This window comes from Meles meles, chromosome 6 (assembly GCF_922984935.1).
Source record: "Meles meles chromosome 6, mMelMel3.1 paternal haplotype, whole genome shotgun sequence".
NCBI classification, from domain to species: domain Eukaryota; kingdom Metazoa; phylum Chordata; class Mammalia; order Carnivora; family Mustelidae; genus Meles; species Meles meles.
Genome location: NC_060071.1, coordinates 103,256,989 through 103,275,491, shown reverse-complemented (window position 1 = coordinate 103,275,491; position 18,503 = coordinate 103,256,989). Strand labels below are relative to the sequence as shown.

Genomic DNA, 18,503 nt, shown 5'->3' with positions numbered 1-18,503 from the left:
TGAGGTCCCCACTGTGCAGGACTGTTTGCTGTAACCTTTCTGGCCTCCGAGAGAAGCCTCTTCAGCTTCCTTTCTGGCGGAAGTGATAACTGCTGCCTGGGTTCTGAAATTTGGTTGGGAGAAGAAGTCTCAGAGTCTCAACAATTCAGCACATAAACTTCCCTTTAAATCCCTTCCCCTCATTTTCAGTACAGAGTGGTACCCCTGCTTTCCTGTCTCCCTCCAGGTACTTCCTGTCTCCCTCCAGCCCAGAGACCCCTGTGTTACCATCTCCAGAGAATACACATCAGGCTTCTGCCTGCGTTGGGGGAAGAGATTGCTCAGCTGGGGGGATCTGGGGGTGGAGTCTGAGGCCAACTCCTGCTTAGTTAGGCTCACAACTAACCGTTCACCGCATCTTTACCCCTACTTCCAAAGGCACCAGTGCTGCCAAATCCTGATCCTTTAGGGGCTTTGGAGCATAAATTTAGTTGCTCCTTGGCCCTTCTTTTCTAGCAGGTCAGGATCCGGTTTTTCGGGGTCTTCTGGCCCAATTCCCACTCATGCATCTATTTTTCAGCTTCAGAAAGGTTGTTGCTGTTGTCTTGTCTCCATTCCCTTTATCCTGTATCTGTACGCCTTCTTTAAAGCCCTTTACACTTCAGGAAAGAGCAAAGTCTGATGCTTGGCCTTCAACCTGTCCTCTTCTGCCAGATGTTCTATGAGCTTTCGTCTTGAAGTTCTCTGGGCAGGAGATCCCTGGCATATTTTGGCCACGCTGCAGTGTGAACCACTCTCACTCTGTCTCTCTGGCTTGAAGTTTTTTGAAGGGAAAGAGCTGAGGTTGAAGCAGGAATACTTTGTGGTGGCCGCGACCTTGCAAGATGTCATCCGACGTTTCAAAGCCTCCAAGTTTGGCTCCACAGACAGCGCCAAAACTGCATTTGATGCCTTTCCAGACCAGGCGAGTATTCAGTCTGCAAACACGGACAGAGACAGTGAGGGAGCAGGACTTCCTATCAGATGTACTCCTCTTTCTCAGGACTAAAAAAGTTGAGTAGGTGCCGTATGCTTAAAGCGCCTTGCCCAGGGCAGGCATTCTGTTTGCTGCTTTGTGCAGGCACCCATGAGGGTAAGAAAGACCTTACCCCAGGCCATCCGTCCCCTGCTCGCTGATGCCTTTTCCTCATACAGGTTGCCATCCAGCTGAATGACACGCACCCTGCACTCGCCATCCCTGAGCTGATGAGGATTTTTGTGGATATTGAAAAACTGCCCTGGTCCAAGGTCTGAATAGTTTGGCTTCCTTTTCCTTTAATCAAATAGTATATCTGTGGTTCAGAGATATTCCCAAAAGCTCCCTTTACAGTTTTTCAAAATAAGTTACTGTTGCTAACTTCCAATGAGCAAAGATAAAGTCTGCCCAGTGCTAACATTTCTCTGTCCTTACTGCTTTACGGGGAGGAAGACTAAGAAAGTAAATAAATTGCTAATGCCATCCGGCTCAGATGGACTGGGTCTAAAAGGATTTTTTTGTGTGAGTCTTAAAGGATTCTAAATTAAATTCTCCAACCTCAGAACACAGCAAATTGTAAGTGTCCCCACCAGTTTACAAATCAGAATTTTAAACATACTCCATACTTTCTCAGAACATTCCTTGTTTGTGTTGCTCAGATTTTTTTTTAAGATTTGATTTATTTATTTGACAAAGAGAGAGATCATAAGTAGGCAGAGAGAGGGGGGAAGCAGGCTTCCCGCTGAGCAGAGAGCCTGATGCAGGGCTTGATCCCAGGACCCTGAGACCATGACCTGAGCCGAAGACAGAGGCTTAACCCACTGAGCCCAGGCGTCCCGCCCAGATTTTGCTTTTAATAAGTGGCATATTAGGACAGTAGAGAAGACTTATCAGTATGTTGTCTTCAGTTTTATCAAACAGTTTTACACGTGGCTGCTTTCCCCTCACCCAAAAGAAGAAATCATATTCCCAGTCTCTGGATGATTCGGACCCTGGCTGAATTGAGTGTGTCCAACTGTGTGGATGGGCTGTGCTGTTGCAGACTGGCAGGAGCTGAGGAAATGTGTGGTCCTGTGTGATGGGGTGAGCACCTGCTGGGCAGGCTTCTTGCACAGGGAAGCAGCTAACTCCTCTCCCTTCCCACAGGCCTGGGAGATCACCAAGAAGACCTTTGCATACACCAACCACACGGTGCTCCCAGAGGCCCTGGAGCGCTGGCCTGTAGAGCTGGTGGAAACGTTGCTTCCTCGACATTTGCAAATCATTTATGAGATAAATCAGAAGCATTTAGATGTAAGTCATTTTGAGAAATTCGTACCCCTTTTGAGAATGAGGTCTTGAGATGTTAAGGGCGGCTGCTGTGTTCCCTCTCAGCAAACTGGAGGCCCAAACATCTTTCAGACATAGATACATCAAAAGTATTCAAGACTTGGTGGGGCGCTGTTAAAGACACCTTTTAGAAAACACTAAAATAGAGGATGGCATCTCCTCAGGGTGAACCGACGCCCTCTCTGTGGGAGTGAAATTCCATATTTGCTCCATCAGAGATTTTGCTGGGGAAGTGAATGACATTATCTCAACACTGCTTTAAACCTGAGTGGCCAGCAAGGCCTTTCTCTTCCCTTGGCCAGAGAATTGCGGCCTTGTTTCCTAAAGATGTCGACCGTCTGAGAAGGATGTCTCTGATAGAAGAGGAAGGAGGCAAAAGGATCAACATGGCCCATCTCTGCATTGTGGGCTCCCATGCTGTGAATGGCGTAGCTAAAATCCACTCAGACATTGTGAAGACCCAAGTGTGAGTCTCCATTCCTGAGGTGGTGGGTCGAACATTGCTCCACGAATGTACTGATGCTAGTAAAGGCAGGGTTGCGTTTGGGGAAGAAAGGCCCTGTCAAAATGCGAAAATTATTTTCTCCTATACAAAGTAACCTTTTCAAAAAGAAAATGCCTTCCTCTCTGAACCATCCTAATTCTAGATGTAGGAGCGAAGGCGGAAAAAAAAAAAAACCTATTCTGCTGCAAAGTCTGGTATATATGTCAGTGCCAGGAAATTGTATAGAGGTGACTTGATTTGGAATTTTTCTTATAATGTTGAATTGCAAATGAATCTCTGTTTAGAATGACAGCACTAGCTGCTGCCAGCCTCTCCCTCCACCTTTAATCTCTCTAAGCCTACACTTGGCTTCTTGAATGTAACAGGAGCCTGCTCTTTCAGACAAATTCAGTGACGTGTCTCTTCCGACTCCAGATTCAAGGACTTCAGTGAGTTAGAACCAGACAAATTTCAGAATAAAACCAATGGGATCACTCCGAGGCGCTGGCTCTTACTCTGCAACCCAGGGCTCGCAGAGTTAATAGCAGAGGTAAGGAGCAAGGCAGGGGAGGCCTGACTTCAGAGCGAGAGGTGGTGGAGGGCCCTTTTGACTCATGAGTCTGGTCTGCAACAGACAGCAGGGCCAGCCCTCAGCAGGTGAAGGGTGCTGTCTCATAAGGCTCCCTGTTTGATCCAATTCTCTGCTGTAGCCCTGTCGAAAGTTTTAATTTTTATTTTTATTATTTTTTAAAGATTTCATTTATTATTAATGTGACAGAAAGAGACCCAGCGAGAGAGGGAGCACAAGCAGGGGGAGTAGGAGAGGGAGAAGCAGGCTTCACCCGGAGCCCGATGTGGGGCTCGATCGCAGGACCCTGGGATCATGAGCTGAGCCGAAGGCAGATGCTTAACAACTGAGCCACCCAGGTGCCCCGAAATCCTTAATTTTTAACCAGGGGGTTCACAAATTACGTGGCTGGCTAACAGTACTCCTGTGACACAACAGATGGAAGACGGTGACCCTATTTAGTTAAGCGAAGGTCATAATAACAGCTGGTGGAACCTGGGTTCTGCATTGCCCCTTTTAGGTAGGGCTCTTGTTTATAACGCTCGCTGCCACTGAAACTGCATTTCGGAGACTAGCAAAGGGTTCTTCCCACACGGTGTGGTAGGTCGGCCACCCTGTTGTAGGCACCCGCCGCAGACGGACACAGACTGCTAGTGGGCAGGCTGCCGTCCCTGACTCAGATCCCCTCTTCTCTAAACTGAAAGAAAATCGGGGAAGACTACGTGAAAGACTTGAGCCAGCTGACGAAGCTGCGAGGCTTCCTGGGTGATGACGTCTTCCTCCGAGAAATCGCCAACGCGAAGCAGGTGAGGCTTCCCGGCACGGATTCCTCCGGCGGCAGGAGTGCTGGGGTGCGTGAGGCCCCCCCGACTGGCTGATGCGCCCGACGCAAACCGGCTCCCACACAGCGTCCTGTCTCCACAGGAGAACAAGCTCAAGTTTTCCCAGTTCCTGGAGAAGGAGTACAAAGTGAAGATCAACCCCTCGTCCATGTTCGACGTGCACGTGAAGCGGATCCACGAGTACAAGCGGCAGCTCCTGAACTGCCTGCACGTGGTCACCATGTACAACCGTGAGTCTGCGCGCGGCCGCAGCGCCCCCTGGAGGCGGGAGCCTTGCCGCCCGGCCCGCGCCCGCCTCCCGCCCACCCACTCCTAAATCTTTTCCAGGCATTAAGAAAGACCCCAGGAAGTTGTTTGTGCCCAGAACAGTCATAATCGGTGGCAAAGTAAGTTGATTCTCTTCAGTGGGGCTGCGGGGGCCCTGATCTCTTGCGGTTTGTCCACTTCGTCACGGCTCCCTCCCGACAGTGTGTTTGACATCCTTCCCCAAGGCTGCCCCGGGATATCACATGGCCAAAATGATCATAAAGCTCATCACCTCCGTGGCAGATGTGGTGAACAATGACCCTGTGGTTGGAAGCAAGCTGAAAGTCATCTTCTTGGAGAACTATAGAGTGTCTCTTGCTGAAAAAGGTAGTATCCCCTTCCCAAATCATGCTGAGACAGGGCAAATTCTCGGGAAATACATGGTAGGGGAAAATGACGTGACTGGGTTCAGGGGGTCAGTAACTTAAGATAGAAAGCATCACTCTTGGGCTCCATAAAGGCCTAGGCTAAGAGTCTTTAAGTTGATGCGACTGACCATGAAATTGCAGTCTCCGAAGTCAGTATCACCCATTAGCTTTGCAAGTGCATTTTCCTGCCAGCTAGCTAACCAGAGCTGGGTGCTGGAGGAGGGGGCCCTGATGTCTGGGCAAAGTACAGATGGTGCTCTACAAGGGAAAGGAAAGGAAAGGGCTTCCATTCCCAGCTCCAGTTTTGCAACAAAACGCCAATTCCCTAGCCCCGGATATTCCTCTGGTCACTTCATGGAAGGAAGAAGGGCTGTCATTTGTTCACGTGGCAACAGAGAATGAGGACGGATGTCAGGCTGCCAAGCATGAGGCTTAGATGTGCTCAGATGGGCACTGAGCATGCATGGAGTTCCCACGTGGGGAGAGTTAGACTGGCAGAAAGCCAACATCCCTTTCTCTATTGCTCTCTTTGCTTATTTGCATCATGTGCTTACAAAGCAAGGTCCACAGGCAGATGCCAACTGTGCGTTCATCCAAGTCCCAAATTGAAAACAGGCCTTTCTCTTTTTGAGGTATTTTTGGGTCCTCTGATGTTACTGTTTAAGACTGTATGCAGAAAGAGATAAGAGCCAGGTTCCTACTGATGTCAATGAAAGTATATCTAATCTACAAATAAGCCTTCAAAGTAAAACAGAATTGGTTCTGACCTTTGAAGTCAAAAAGGGGGAAGGGGGCCTTCTGGCAGCACTAATTTGTGTGTAAATTAGGCTGAAAGGTCAGAGGCCCCAGGCGCACCTCAGGTGCACCCAGCACATTTCCCTGCCTTGGAAAGGAGGGAGGGAGGAGGTGGGAAGTGGAAAGCATGCAGACAATCCCATTTGCTCAGATCATAACAGAAGGGTCAGGAGAGACTGAATCTTAAAGGTCAAGAAAGAGAAGTTTCAATATATTTTATAAAGTTATCAAGCAGAAAAAAAAACCCATAACTAAAACCGGAAGGAAGAGAGGGAAGAAGAGAAACGAAGTGTCAGTTTTTATAGGGGAGAGAAATAGGTTTATAGTTTATAGACCAAGACAGAATAGTAGGAGCACGTAATTATTTAGCACTGCAGCCATCACCACCCAGGTAGCACATCAAAAATGGACAAAAGCCCAGTTGCCTCAGTCAAGGGGGAGAGTAAGATCCAGCCTTCCATGCCATATGCATGTTTGTCTTGATGTACATGGACTATTTTAATGATCAAAACAGGCCAGCTGGATAAATACTCGGATCCAATGCAAGCAGGTCTAGAGAAACAGGATCACTGACTTTATTATACCTTCCTTGCAGTCATCCCAGCCACGGACCTGTCAGAGCAGATCTCCACTGCAGGCACTGAAGCCTCAGGGACAGGCAATATGAAATTCATGCTGAACGGGGCCCTGACCATTGGGACCATGGATGGGGCCAACGTGGAAATGGCAGAGGAAGCTGGGGAAGAGAACCTGTTCATCTTTGGCATGAGAGTAGATGATGTGGCCGCTTTGGACAAGAAAGGGTAAGGGAGCAGCTCCTTCTTATTGGGCAAGTGCCTCCCACCCCCAGGAGTGTGCCTGCCTACCCAGGTATCCCTTTGAGGCAGGGTCACGGGAAATGCAGCCACAGAACCTCTCCCACGCACCTGGGCAGCCTCCTTACAGCTGAGTTTTATTAAACCCTGCAAGCGAACGTGAAAGGAGCTTGGGCACATGTGCATTGGGTCCTTGCTGTTTGTTATTGGTGGGTGTAGTTGGTTGCATTAGTTTCAGGTGTACAATATAGTATTTCAGCAATTCATTATGTCACCCTCTGCTCACCGTGGCAAGTGCACACCTTAATCCGCATCACCCCCAGCCCATCTCCCCTCTGGTAAACCGTTACTTTGTCCCCTGTAGTTGAGAGTCTAAGGGTCTGTTTTTTTGTTTTTTCTTTTTTTCTTCATTCATGTGTTTTGTTTCTTTAAGTTTTATATATAAGTGAAATCATATGGTATTTGTCTTTCTCTAACTCACTTATTTCACTTAGCATTACATTCTCTAGATCCATCCATGTTGCAAAGGGCAAGATGTCATTCTTTTTATGACCGAACAATATTCCATTATATATGTATACCACTTCTTTATCCATTCATCTTTCAGTGGACACTTGGGTTGCTTCCATAATTCGACTGTTGTAAATAATGCTGCAATAAACATAGGGGTGTATGTATCCCTTTAAGTTAGGGTTTTTGTAATCTTGGGTAAATACCCAGTGGTAGAATTGGATCATATTTCTATTTTTAATTTTTTGAGGCACTACTGTTTTTCATGGTGGCTGCACCAGTTTGCATTCCCACCAGCAGTGCACGAGAGTTCCTTTTCTCTACATGCTCAGCAACACTTGTTTCTTACATTTTTTATTTTAGCCATTTTGATAGAGAATTTTTTTTTAAGATTTTATTTATTTATTTCACAGAGAGAGAGATCACGAGTAGGCAGAGAAGCAGGCAGAGAGAGGGGGAAGCAGACTCCCCACTGAGCAGAGAGCCCAATGTGGGGCTTGATCCCAGGACGCTGGGATCATGACCTGAGCTGAAGGCAGAGGCTTACCCCACTGAGCCACCCAGGCACCCCTATTTTAGCCATTTTGATAGGTGTGAGGCGATACCTCATTGTGGTTTTAATTTGCATTTCCCTGATGATGAGTGATGTTGAGCATCTTTTCATGTGTCTGTTGGCCATCTGGATGTCTTCTTTGGAAAAATACCTCTTTGTGTCTTCTTCCCATATTTAACTGGATATACAAATATATTTGTATATACAAATATACAAAGACCCATACAACTGGTGTCCAGTTGTATGGGTCTTTGTATATTTTCAATACTAACTCTTTCTCAGGTAAGTCATTTGCCTGTATCTTCTCCCATCCAGTTGGTTGTCTTTTAGTTCTGTTGATTGTTTCCTTTGCTTTACAGAAGATTTTTATTTTGATATTGTCAAATAAACAAAAATAAAACAGAAAGTTTGATAAAAAGAAACAAAAAGTTTATTTTTGCTTTTGTTGCCCTTGCCTCAGGAGACACAAATAGAAGAATGTTGCTGTGGCACATGTCAGAGAAATTACTGCCTGTGCTCTCTTCTAGGACTTTTATGGTTTCAGGTCTCACATTTAGATCTCTAATCTATTTTGAGTCTTTTTTTGTGTATGATGTAAGAAAGTGATACAGATATTTAAAATTGTTAAATCTTTTTGTTGGACAGACCCTTTGAGTATGATATAGTGTCCTTCCTCATCTCTTATTATAGTCTTTGGCTTAAAATCTAATTTATCTGATATAAGGACACCCCCTCACTTTAAATCTTGGGGTGTCTTTGGGTCTAAAATGAGTTTCTTGTAGAGAGCATATCGATTTTTTTTTAATCCATTCTGATACCCTGTGTCTTTTGATTGAGCATTTAGGCCATTTACATTCAGGGTAACTATAGAAAGATATGAATTTAATGCCATTGTATTGCCTATAAGGTGACTATTACTGTATATTGTCTCTGTTCCTTTCTGGTTTACTACTTTTGGGCTCTGTCTTTGCTTAGAGGACCACTTTTAATATTTCCTGTAGGGCTAGCTTGGTGTTTGCAAATTCTTTTATTTTTGTTTGTCCTGGAAGCTTTTTTTTTTTTATTTTTTTTTTATTTTATTTATTTGACAGAGAGAAATCACAACTAGGCAGACAGGCAGGCAGGGAGAGAGGAGGAAGCAGGCTCCCTGCAGAGCAAAGAGCCCGATGCGGGGCTCGATCCCAGGACCCTGGGATCATGACTTGAGCCAAAGGCAGAGGCCCTAACCCACTGAGCCACCCAGGCGCCCCTGTCCTGGAAGCTTTTTATCTCTCCTTCTATTTTCAGTGATAGCTCAGCTGGATATAGTATTCTTGGCTGCATGTTTTTCTCATTTAGTGCTCTGAATATATCATGCCAGTGCTTTCTGGCCTGCCAGGTCTCTCTGGATAAGTCTGCTGCCAATCTAATATTTTTACCATTATATGTTACAGACTTCTTGTCCTGGGCTGCTTTCAGGATTTTCTCTGTCACTAAGACTAGTAAGTTTTACTGTTAGTTGATGGGGAGTGGACCTATTTTTATTGATTTTTGAAGGGGATTCTCTATGCCTCCTGGATTTTGATGCTTGTTCTCTTTGCCACATTAGGGAGATTCTCTACTAGAATTCGCCCCAGTATACCTTCTGTCCCTCTCTTTCTTCTTCTTCTGGAATCCCAGTTATTCTAATATTGTTTTGTCTTATGGTATCACTTATCTCTTGAATTCTCCCCATGTGGTCTAGCAGTCGTTTTCTCAGCTTCTTTATTCCCTGTCATTTGGTCTTCTGTATCACTAATTCTCTCTTCTGCCTCATTTATCCTAGCAGTAAGAGCCTCCATATTTGATTGCACCTCTTTTGATTTTAATACCTTTTTTTATTAATACCTTTTTTTATTTCAGCTTGGTTAGATTTTAGTTCTTTTATTTGTCCAGAAAGGGATTTTATTTCTCCAGACAGTTTCTCTAACATCCTCCATGCTTTTTTCAAGCCCAGCTAGCTCCTTGAGAATCATCATTCTTAACTCTAGTTCTGACATATTACCAATGTCTGTATTGATTAGGTCCCTAGCCGTCAGTACTGCCTCTTGTTCTTTTTTTGTGTGTGTGTGGTGAGTTTTTCCACCTTGTCATTTTATCCAGATAAGAATATACGAATGAGAGGATAAAGTACTAAAAGGGTGGCAAAGACCCCAGAAAAATGTATGCTAACCAAATAAGAAGAGAACCTAAACCAGGGGGAGAAGTAAGGGGGTAAAAAGAAATTAAAAAAAAAAAAAATATATATATATATACACCTATAGATAGATAGATTGATTGATTATATTAGACTGGTGAATTGAACAGAGCCACCCGCTTGATTTTGGGTATATTTTGGTCTCTTAGAAGAAACTACCTCCCAAAATTTTAAAGAAAGAAAAACTTATATATATACAAAAATAAGGGTAAACACAGTGAAGGGATAGAATATGACTGTAAAGATGAAAATTTTTTAAAAATTCTAAAAAGAATTGTATGTTGGAGAAAGAAAGAAGAAAAAAAGGGTGAGGGAGAGAATGTGCTCAGGTTGGAGACTAGAACAAAGCCCTGTGCTAGATTTAGGGTATATTTTGATCTATTAGAATAAATTGTATCCCAAAGTTTTTTTAGGAAAAAAAAAAAAAACCCTATATGTATTCAAAAAATAAGGTTAAATACAATGAAGGATAAAATATGACTATAATAATGATGACTTAAAAAGATTTTTTTGGAAGGTATTGTTAAGATAAACTAGTTAAAAAAACATTAAAAGAGGAAAGAGGAAAAGTTTTAAAAATTGGAATAAGAAAAAAATAAAATTTAAAAAATTTAACTTTGCAAGACTAAAGAATCATGGGGAGAAAGCCATGAATTCCATGCATTGCTTTCCCCTAGCTTTGGAGTTCCGCTGTTCTCCTTGATCTGTGAGCTTTGTCTTGTGAGCTTGGTCTAGTTCTTGCTGATCTTCTAGGGGAGGGGCCTGTTGTAGTGATTCTCAAATGTCTTTGTGGGAGGCAGAATTGCACCACCCTTACCAGGGCCCGGGCTATGTAATCTGCTTGGGCTCGCTCTCAGGAGCTTTTGTTCCCTGAATGCTTTCCGTACAGCTCCGGAGGACGGGAATGAAAATGGTGGCCTCCCAGTCTCTGGCCCAGAGGAGCCGAGAGCTTGGGTCCCCACTCCTCAGTGCGCCCTCAGAAAAAAAGGGGTCAATCAGTCTGGTCTCCCTGGTCTCTGGCCGCATTCTGGGCTCACTTGGCCTGTGACTGAGCGTTTCTGTCTCTGGCACACGGCCCCATTTGGAATCTCCAAACCCAGCAGATTCTTGCCTCTGGTGAGTGTCCCTGGATCTGCCACTTGTGGGGTCCCTCCTCAAAGAACAGTGGTCCAACTGTGTCGTGGATCATGATTTAAGGTAACCCTAAGATGAGAGCTCTGTCTCTGCAGTCGGCTTCCCCACTCTGATATCACACTCAGACACCCCCAGTCTTCCTGTGACCCTGAGAGTCCTGAGACCACACTGTCGCCAAGAGGCCTCCACCCCCGCTTAGCCTCTAGAGCCATGTACGTCAAAGGAGCAGACTTCCAAAAGTTCCAATTTTGTGCTCCACTGCTCCCACACTTGCTGGGAGCCGGCCCCTCCCTCCCGTGGTCTATCTTCCTGTCTCCTCAGATTCATTTCTCTGCATGTCCTACCTTTCAGAAAGTGGTCGATTTTCTGTTCCTAGAATTGCTGCTTTTCTTCTCTTCTATCTCTTGTTCAATCTGTAGGTGTTCAGAATGGTTTGATAACTTTCTGGCTGAACTCCTGTGACCTGATGTCATTTCAGTCCGCTACTCCTCTGCCATGTTGCCTCTCCTCCTGGAATTCTTAATTTCTTCTTCTGCCACTTCATTATTAGTATAAAAATGCAAGACTTATTTTTCTATCCCATGATTTTACTGGATTTGTCAGTTCTAGTAGTTTTTCTGCAGAGTCTAGGGTTTTCTATATGTAATATGATGTCTTCTGGAAATAGTGAAGGTTTTACTTCTTCCTTACCAATTTGGATGCCTTTTGTTGTTGTCTGATTGCTGTGACTAGGACTTCCAGTATTATGTTGAATAAAAGTGGTTAGAGTGGGCATTCTTATCTTGTTCCTGACTTTAGGGGAAGAGCTTTAAGGTTTTCAGCATTGAGTATGATGTTAGCTTTTAGTTTTTCATATATGGCTCCCATTATGTAGAGGCAAGTTCCCTCTAAACCTACTTTGTTGAGTGTTTCTATCATGAATGGATGGTGTACTTTGTCACATGATTTTCCACATCTCTTGAAGCGACCATTTGGTTCTTATCCTTTCTCTTGTTAATGTGAGGTATCACGTTGATTAATTTATGAATATTCAGCCACCCTTGCATCCCAGGAATAAATCCCACTCGATCATGTGAATGATTTGTAGTATTAGACTCATTTTGTTAATATTTTGTTGAGGATTTTTGCATCTATGTTCATTAGAGATATTGCCCTGTAGTTCTCTTTTTTGTAGTATCTTCATCTGGTTTTGGTATCAGGGTAATGCTGGTATCCTAAAACTAATTTGGAGGCTTTCCTTCCTCTTCTACTTTCAGAATGGTTTGAGAATAGGTATTAACTCTTTTTTAAATGTTTGGTAGAATTCACCTGTGAAGTCATCTTGTCCTGGACTTTTGTGTTTTGGGAGTCTTTTGGTTACTGATTCAATTTTTGCTGGTAATTGGTCTTTTCAAACTTTCTATTTCTTTTTGGTTCAGTTTTGGTAGTTTATATCTTACTAGGAATTTATCCATTTCTTCTAGGTTGTCCAGTTTGTTACCATATAATTTTTCATAATACTCTCTTATAATCCTTTGTATTTCTGCGATGTCTGTTGTTACTTTGCTTCTTTCCTTCATGTCTGGTTTTGTTTACTTGAGTCTCTTTTTTATTTATGAGTCTGAATCAAGGTTTATCAATTTTGTTGCTGTTTTCAAAGAACCAAATCCTGGTTTCATTGATCTGTTCTACTGGGGCTTTTTAGTTTCTATATTGTTTATTTCTGCTCTAATCTTGATTGTGTCCTTTTCTACTGGTTTTAGGTCTTCTTCTTCTTCTTCTAGTTCTTTAGGTGTAAGGTTAGTTTGTTCATTTGAGGTGTTTCTTGCCTATATTGCTTTAAACTTCCCTCTCAGGGGACCCCTGGGTGGCTCAGTTGATTAAGCATCTGCCTTCGGCTTAGGTCATGATCCCAGGGTCCTGGGATCGAGTCCCACATCAGGGTCCTTGCTCGGCAGGGAGCCTGCTTCTCCCTCTGCCTGCTCTGCCTGTTCTGCCTGCAGCTCTCCGTGCTTCTGCTATCTGACAAATAAGAAATAAATAATCTTTTTTTAAAAAATTCTCTCTTAGAACAGCTTTTGCTACAACCCAAAGATTTTGGACCACTCTGTCTTCATTTTCATTTGCCTCTGCATATTTTTTTTTTTTAATTTTCCCTTTGATTTCTTGGTTGGCCCTTTCATTGTTAAGTAGCACGTTATTTAACCTTCACGTATTAGAGATCTTTCTAGATTTTTTTCTTGTGGTTGATTTCTAGTTTCAAAACATTTTGGTTGGAAAACATGCATGCTATGACTTTAATCTTTTTGGATTTATTGAGACTTATTTTGTGGTGTAACATGTGATCTAGAGAATGTTCCATGTGTACTTGAACAAAATGTGTATTCTGTTGTTTTAGGAGGGAGTGTTCTGAATGTATCTGTTAGGTTCATCTGGTCCAGTGTGTCATACAAAGCCTCTACTATTTCCTTGTTGATGTTCTGTGTGGGTGACCTATTGATTAATGTAAGTGGGGGGGTTATTGTCCTCTACCAGTATTGGATTACTATTGATTACTTCCTTTGTTAATAGCTGCTTTATGTATTTGGGTGCTCCCATGTTGAGTGCATAAATATTTGGAATTGTTATATCTTCTTTAGTTTGTTCCCTTGATTATATAGTCTTCCTTTTTCTCTTCTTACAGACTTTGTGTTAAAGTCCATGTTGTCCAATATCAGTATTGCCACTCTGCTTTTCTTTTTACTTCCATTTGCATGACAAATGTTTTTTCATCTCTTGATTTTTTTTTTTTTTTTTTTTTTTAGATTTTATTTATTTCTTCAAGAGAGAGAACATGGGCAGGGGGCAGTGGGGAGAGGAGAGAGGGAGAGGGAGCCATTCCCCACTGAGCAGGGAGCTGGATGCTAGGCTTGCTCCCAGAACCCTGAGATCATGACCTAAGCCCAAAGCAAGCACTTAATTAACTTAACCACCCAGACACCCCTCCATCTCCTCACTTTCAATCTGTGTGTGTCTTTATGTCCAAAGTATGCATCTTGTAGAGAGCATATAGATTATTTTTTAATTTATATATATTTATTTATGTCATATTTTTTTTAAATCCATTCCATCACCCTATGTCTTTTGATTTGAATGTTTAGTCCATTTACATTCAGAATAATTATTGATAGGTATGTACATATTGCCATTTTGCTACTTGTTTTATGGTTGTTTCTGTAGTTCTTCTCTGTTCCTTTCTTGTTTTCTTCTTATGTTTGTTTTTGCATATCTATTACTGGTATTTGATTTGTGATTATCATTAGGTTTGTATTTAACATCTTATGTATATAGCAGTATCTATTAAGTTGATAGCTGCTTAAATTTGAACCCATTCTTTACTCCCCCCACCAACATTTTAGGTATGTGGTATCATACTTCACATTCTTTGATTTTGTGGATCCCTTGACTGATTTTTTAAAAATATTTCAGTTATTTGAAAGAGAAAGAGCATGAGCAGAGGAAAGGGGCAAAGAGAGCAGGTGGCAGGGGAGAAGCAGGCTCCCCACTGAGCAGGGAGCCCAACATGGGGCTCAATCCCAGGACCCTGGGATCATGATCTGAGCTAAAGGCAGATGCTTAACCAACTGAGCCAGCCAGGTGCGTCCCCTTGACTGATTTTTATAGATATACTTCTTTTTACTGTTTTTGTGCTTCCTTCTTTTCTTACTACTACTTACGATCATTCCTTTCCACTCAACGAATCCTTTTTAGCATTTTCTGTAGGGCTGGTTTAGTGGTCACGAATTCCTTTAACTTTTGTTTGTCTGGAAAACTCTTCTCTCTCCTTCTGTAATGAGTAACAGTATTCTTGGCTGCATGTTTTTTTCTTTCAGCACTTTGAATATATCATGCCACTCTCTTCCGGCCTGCAGAGTTTCTGCTGAAAAATCAGCTCACAGCCTTATGGGGTTTCCCTTGTATATAACTATTTTCTTTTCTCTTGCTGCTTTTAAAATTCTCTCTTTATCACTACTTTTTGCCATTTTAATTACTGTGTGTTTGGGGGTGTACCTCCTTGGATTGATTTTGTTGGGAGCTCTCTATGAATCCTAGATCTGAGTTTCTGTTTCCTTGACCAGATTTGGAAAGTTTTCAGCTGTTATTTCTTCAAATAAAATTTCTGCCCCTTTTCTTAGTCTTCTTCTGGAATCCTTATAATATGAATGTTACTACACTTGATGGTGTTGCTGAATTCCATGTCTATTTTCATTTTTTATTATTTTTTTCCTCTCTCGTGTTCAACACAATTACTTTACAGTACTCTGTCCTCCAGATAGCTAATCCCATCTTCTACTTCTTCTCGTCTATTTATTCTATCTAATGTATTTTTAATTTCAGTTATTAAGTTCTTCATCTCTGGTTCATTTCTATATTTTCTCTCCCTTTGTTAAGGATCTATCTCATTGAGGTCCTGCACTCTTCTCAACTCCTGTGAGTATCTTAAGACCATTACTGTAAAAACTTTATCAGGCATATTACATTACTTATTTCCATTTTGTTTAGGTCCCATGCTCTGATTTTGTCCTGTCCCTTCATTTGGGACATTTCCTCTGTCCCTCATTTTGCCTAACTTTCTGAGTCTGTTTCTGTGTGTTGGGAAAGTCAACTACATCTCCTGCTCTTAAAAGTAGTGGCCTCATGAGGAAGAGTCCAACAGTGCCCTGTAGTGCAGAGTCCCCTGTTCACCAGAACCTGGTGCTTCAGGGGTGTCGTCTATGCATATCACACGCACTCTGCTATTGTAGCTGAGCTCCTTTTTTCCCCTTCAATCCAATTGTCTGCAGTGGTTCTCTTTGCCTGTTGTGGGCACAGTTTGGTTCTTGTGTTGTGCAGGAGCCAGGCTGGGGCTGCCTTGGGCTTGAGGGGAATCAGACCAGGCATTTGCCAGAGCTGCAGTCCCACCAAAGTACAGTGCACTCTCCCTGTGTCAAGCCCTGAGAAGCTTTTATTGGTGGGCAGTGCTTGTAGATAGACCACCTGTCTGCCCCCTGGCGCGTTGCTGGGGCTGAAGTCTGATTGTTGTGTGTAGTTATCTTCCCCTCTCCCTCCATGGATCAGGAGTCAGTTTGGATTGGTGGTGGCCCCTTTTGCAGCTGCTTGCACACTGCTAGGCTCCTTGCCCCACTTTGGATGGGCTCCACCAAGAGCACATTGTAGGGGACAGGACCACAGGAGAACACGGGCAGGGTGGGCAGTGTCAGCCAGGATTGCACAGGTCTGCTGTGGGAGGGGACCTGGAGCAGAGGCCTGACTGGTGGGACATATCTGCAGATGACCTGGGGGCCCAGGCACACTGTTAGCAATTTAAGTAGCAAGTGTTGGCATAGCATTTATTCCCACGGGTGTCCACATGGCTAAGCTGGGGGACAGGGAAGGGAAATAGTGGCCCGCAGCTCCTTTGTTCCTGAAGAAGTCTCCTAAAGTTCCCTGCCTCTCCAGCATATGCTCTGAGATGAGTAAACAAATCTCCCTCCAGTATACCCCGGGTGTATTACAAACTATGGCTTCTATACTGTAACTGTCCTGGTTGCTTGCTATGCTGTCCCTTTAAGGCCAGGGACTCCGTTTCTTGTTGCTCTCCTTGCTCTCTCAGAGCCAAGCCTGCTGATTTTCAAAGTCCCAGGTGGTAAGCTCCACTGATTGTAAGAACTCAAAAAATTCAATCCCTCTGATTTTCAAAGCCAGATATTAAGAGGATTCATCTGCCGCATGTGAGCTCCAGTGTAAGGGTGTTTTTCTATCCTCTCTATGCCCGCAGCATCCCTCCTTCCCATGCACAGTCCCATGGGTTCATTTAACTCCCAACCACATCTCTATCCTTCCCACCCTCTTTGATATGACTTCTTCTCCAGATTTAGCTGTGGACAGATGGTTTTCTCAGTTATTTACATTGATGTGGGTGTTATCTAGCTGTATCTGTGGCACAAAGTGAGGGTAAGGTCTTCCTACTCTGCAGTTTTCCCTGTAAGTCACCTGTCTTGTGTATTGTTAATCACACCCACTAATGGAACATTTTTCTTATCACCCACTCTCTCATCCCACAGGTATGAGGCAAAAGAATATTACGAGGCACTTCCAGAGCTGAAGCTGGCCATTGACCAAATTGACAATGGCTTCTTCTCTCCCCAGCAGCCTGACCTCTTCAAAGATGTAATCAACATGCTATTTTATTATGACAGGTGAGTTCCCACAAGAAGATCGTGCTATTTGGGCCATGAAAAGGGGACAAGAACATCTAAACCAACTATAATGCATCTGTATAATTAGCATAGGTCTGTGATCTGAGAAGCTAATCTACACTTGAAAAATCAGATAGTCTCTACTAACTATGCTAGGAAGGTTTAAAAATAAGACCCACAAATCTGGGATTCTTTTTCTATTTCCACTGGTACACCCAGCTTTCAAGTACATCCATACGTTGACATTCTTACATGTGGGAAGAACCATATAAATGTTGAAGTCTGGTTAAAACTCTAATGAATAGAAATGTAAGTTTGGTAAACCAGCCATGCCTGACATTACACAGAAGAGAACTTGTCAAGGGGAGGGTGTACCTGGATGGCTCAGTCAGTTAAGCATCCGACTCTTGGTTTTGGTTCAGGTGATAGTCTCAGGATCATGAGATCAAGCCTCACATCAGGCTCTGTGCTCAACCTAGAGTCTGCTTGGTATTCTCTCCCTTTCCCCTCCCTGCCCCTTATCCCCTCCCCCTGCTTATGTTTGCATGCTCTCTCTTTCTCTCTCTCAAATCTTAAAACAAAAAAGCAAAAGATAATTCTAGGTGGAATCTTAGCACACATATTTTAATGAAGCTTTTTGTTGTTTTGTTTTTCCCTTCTCATCACAAAAATACAGGTTTAAAGTCTTTGCAGACTATGAAGCCTATGTCAAGTGTCAAGAAAAAGTCAGCCAGCTGTACATGGTGAGTACACTGCCAAGACCATAAACAAAACCAATTTACTACAGTTAATTAAAATTTTTGTTTCTTTTATTAAATCTAAATAACAGGGCCCCGTTAACCAATCCAAAAAGAGAAGTGAGGCAACTACCCAGGATATTCAGACCTTATGTTCTGGTAGAATCATATCCAGTCCCCCCAAAATGCATAGACCAGAGTAAATTAAAGTTAGTGGCCATCAGCCAGGAGGGGCAGTACTCGAGTTAAGCTGAGTGGCTCCCTACCTGCCTCCAAGAACTCAAAGAAGGAAAGAAAATGGTCAACTCCAGCTCTTTCCTCTTGATGTCCACTTGTATTTGTGTGTAGAATGGCTACAGAGGAAAAGACATATAAAGGAAGCAGGAAAGGAAAATATGACCAAGGGCAAGGACAAGTGTGAATGCCAGTTTTGTACAGTGGGTCTCTTTTGCTGATGCTATGGCCCAAATCCAAAGATGCCCATCTCAAAGCCCAGGATTTGGTTCAGTCTTTCCTGTTCATTAGTGCTAATTGCAGGTTTTTACTCAAACAATTATCATATTGTTAAGCTTAGAAACATGTTGGGAAGTCTATTCATTATCCATTTAAATGGTTTATTTTCTTCTTATTTAGTAAGTTTTCAAAGTTTGAATAAA

General features: G+C 43.1%; 1 protein-coding gene across 1 annotated transcript in view; it reads left to right on the top strand.

Moving 5' to 3' along the window:
- PYGL (glycogen phosphorylase L) overlaps positions 1-18,503 on the top strand; it is a 44,906-nt gene that overhangs the window by 24,832 nt on the left and 1,571 nt on the right. Inside the window, exons 8-19 of the mRNA XM_046008691.1 lie at positions 800-943; positions 1,174-1,266; positions 2,141-2,287; positions 2,626-2,789; positions 3,243-3,357; positions 4,080-4,181; positions 4,300-4,447; positions 4,545-4,603; positions 4,709-4,850; positions 6,282-6,489; positions 16,976-17,110; positions 17,787-17,853. Of these exons, the coding sequence (XP_045864647.1) occupies positions 800-943; positions 1,174-1,266; positions 2,141-2,287; positions 2,626-2,789; positions 3,243-3,357; positions 4,080-4,181; positions 4,300-4,447; positions 4,545-4,603; positions 4,709-4,850; positions 6,282-6,489; positions 16,976-17,110; positions 17,787-17,853 (1,524 nt within the window). The remainder of the gene's footprint in view (positions 1-799; positions 944-1,173; positions 1,267-2,140; positions 2,288-2,625; positions 2,790-3,242; positions 3,358-4,079; positions 4,182-4,299; positions 4,448-4,544; positions 4,604-4,708; positions 4,851-6,281; positions 6,490-16,975; positions 17,111-17,786; positions 17,854-18,503) is intronic.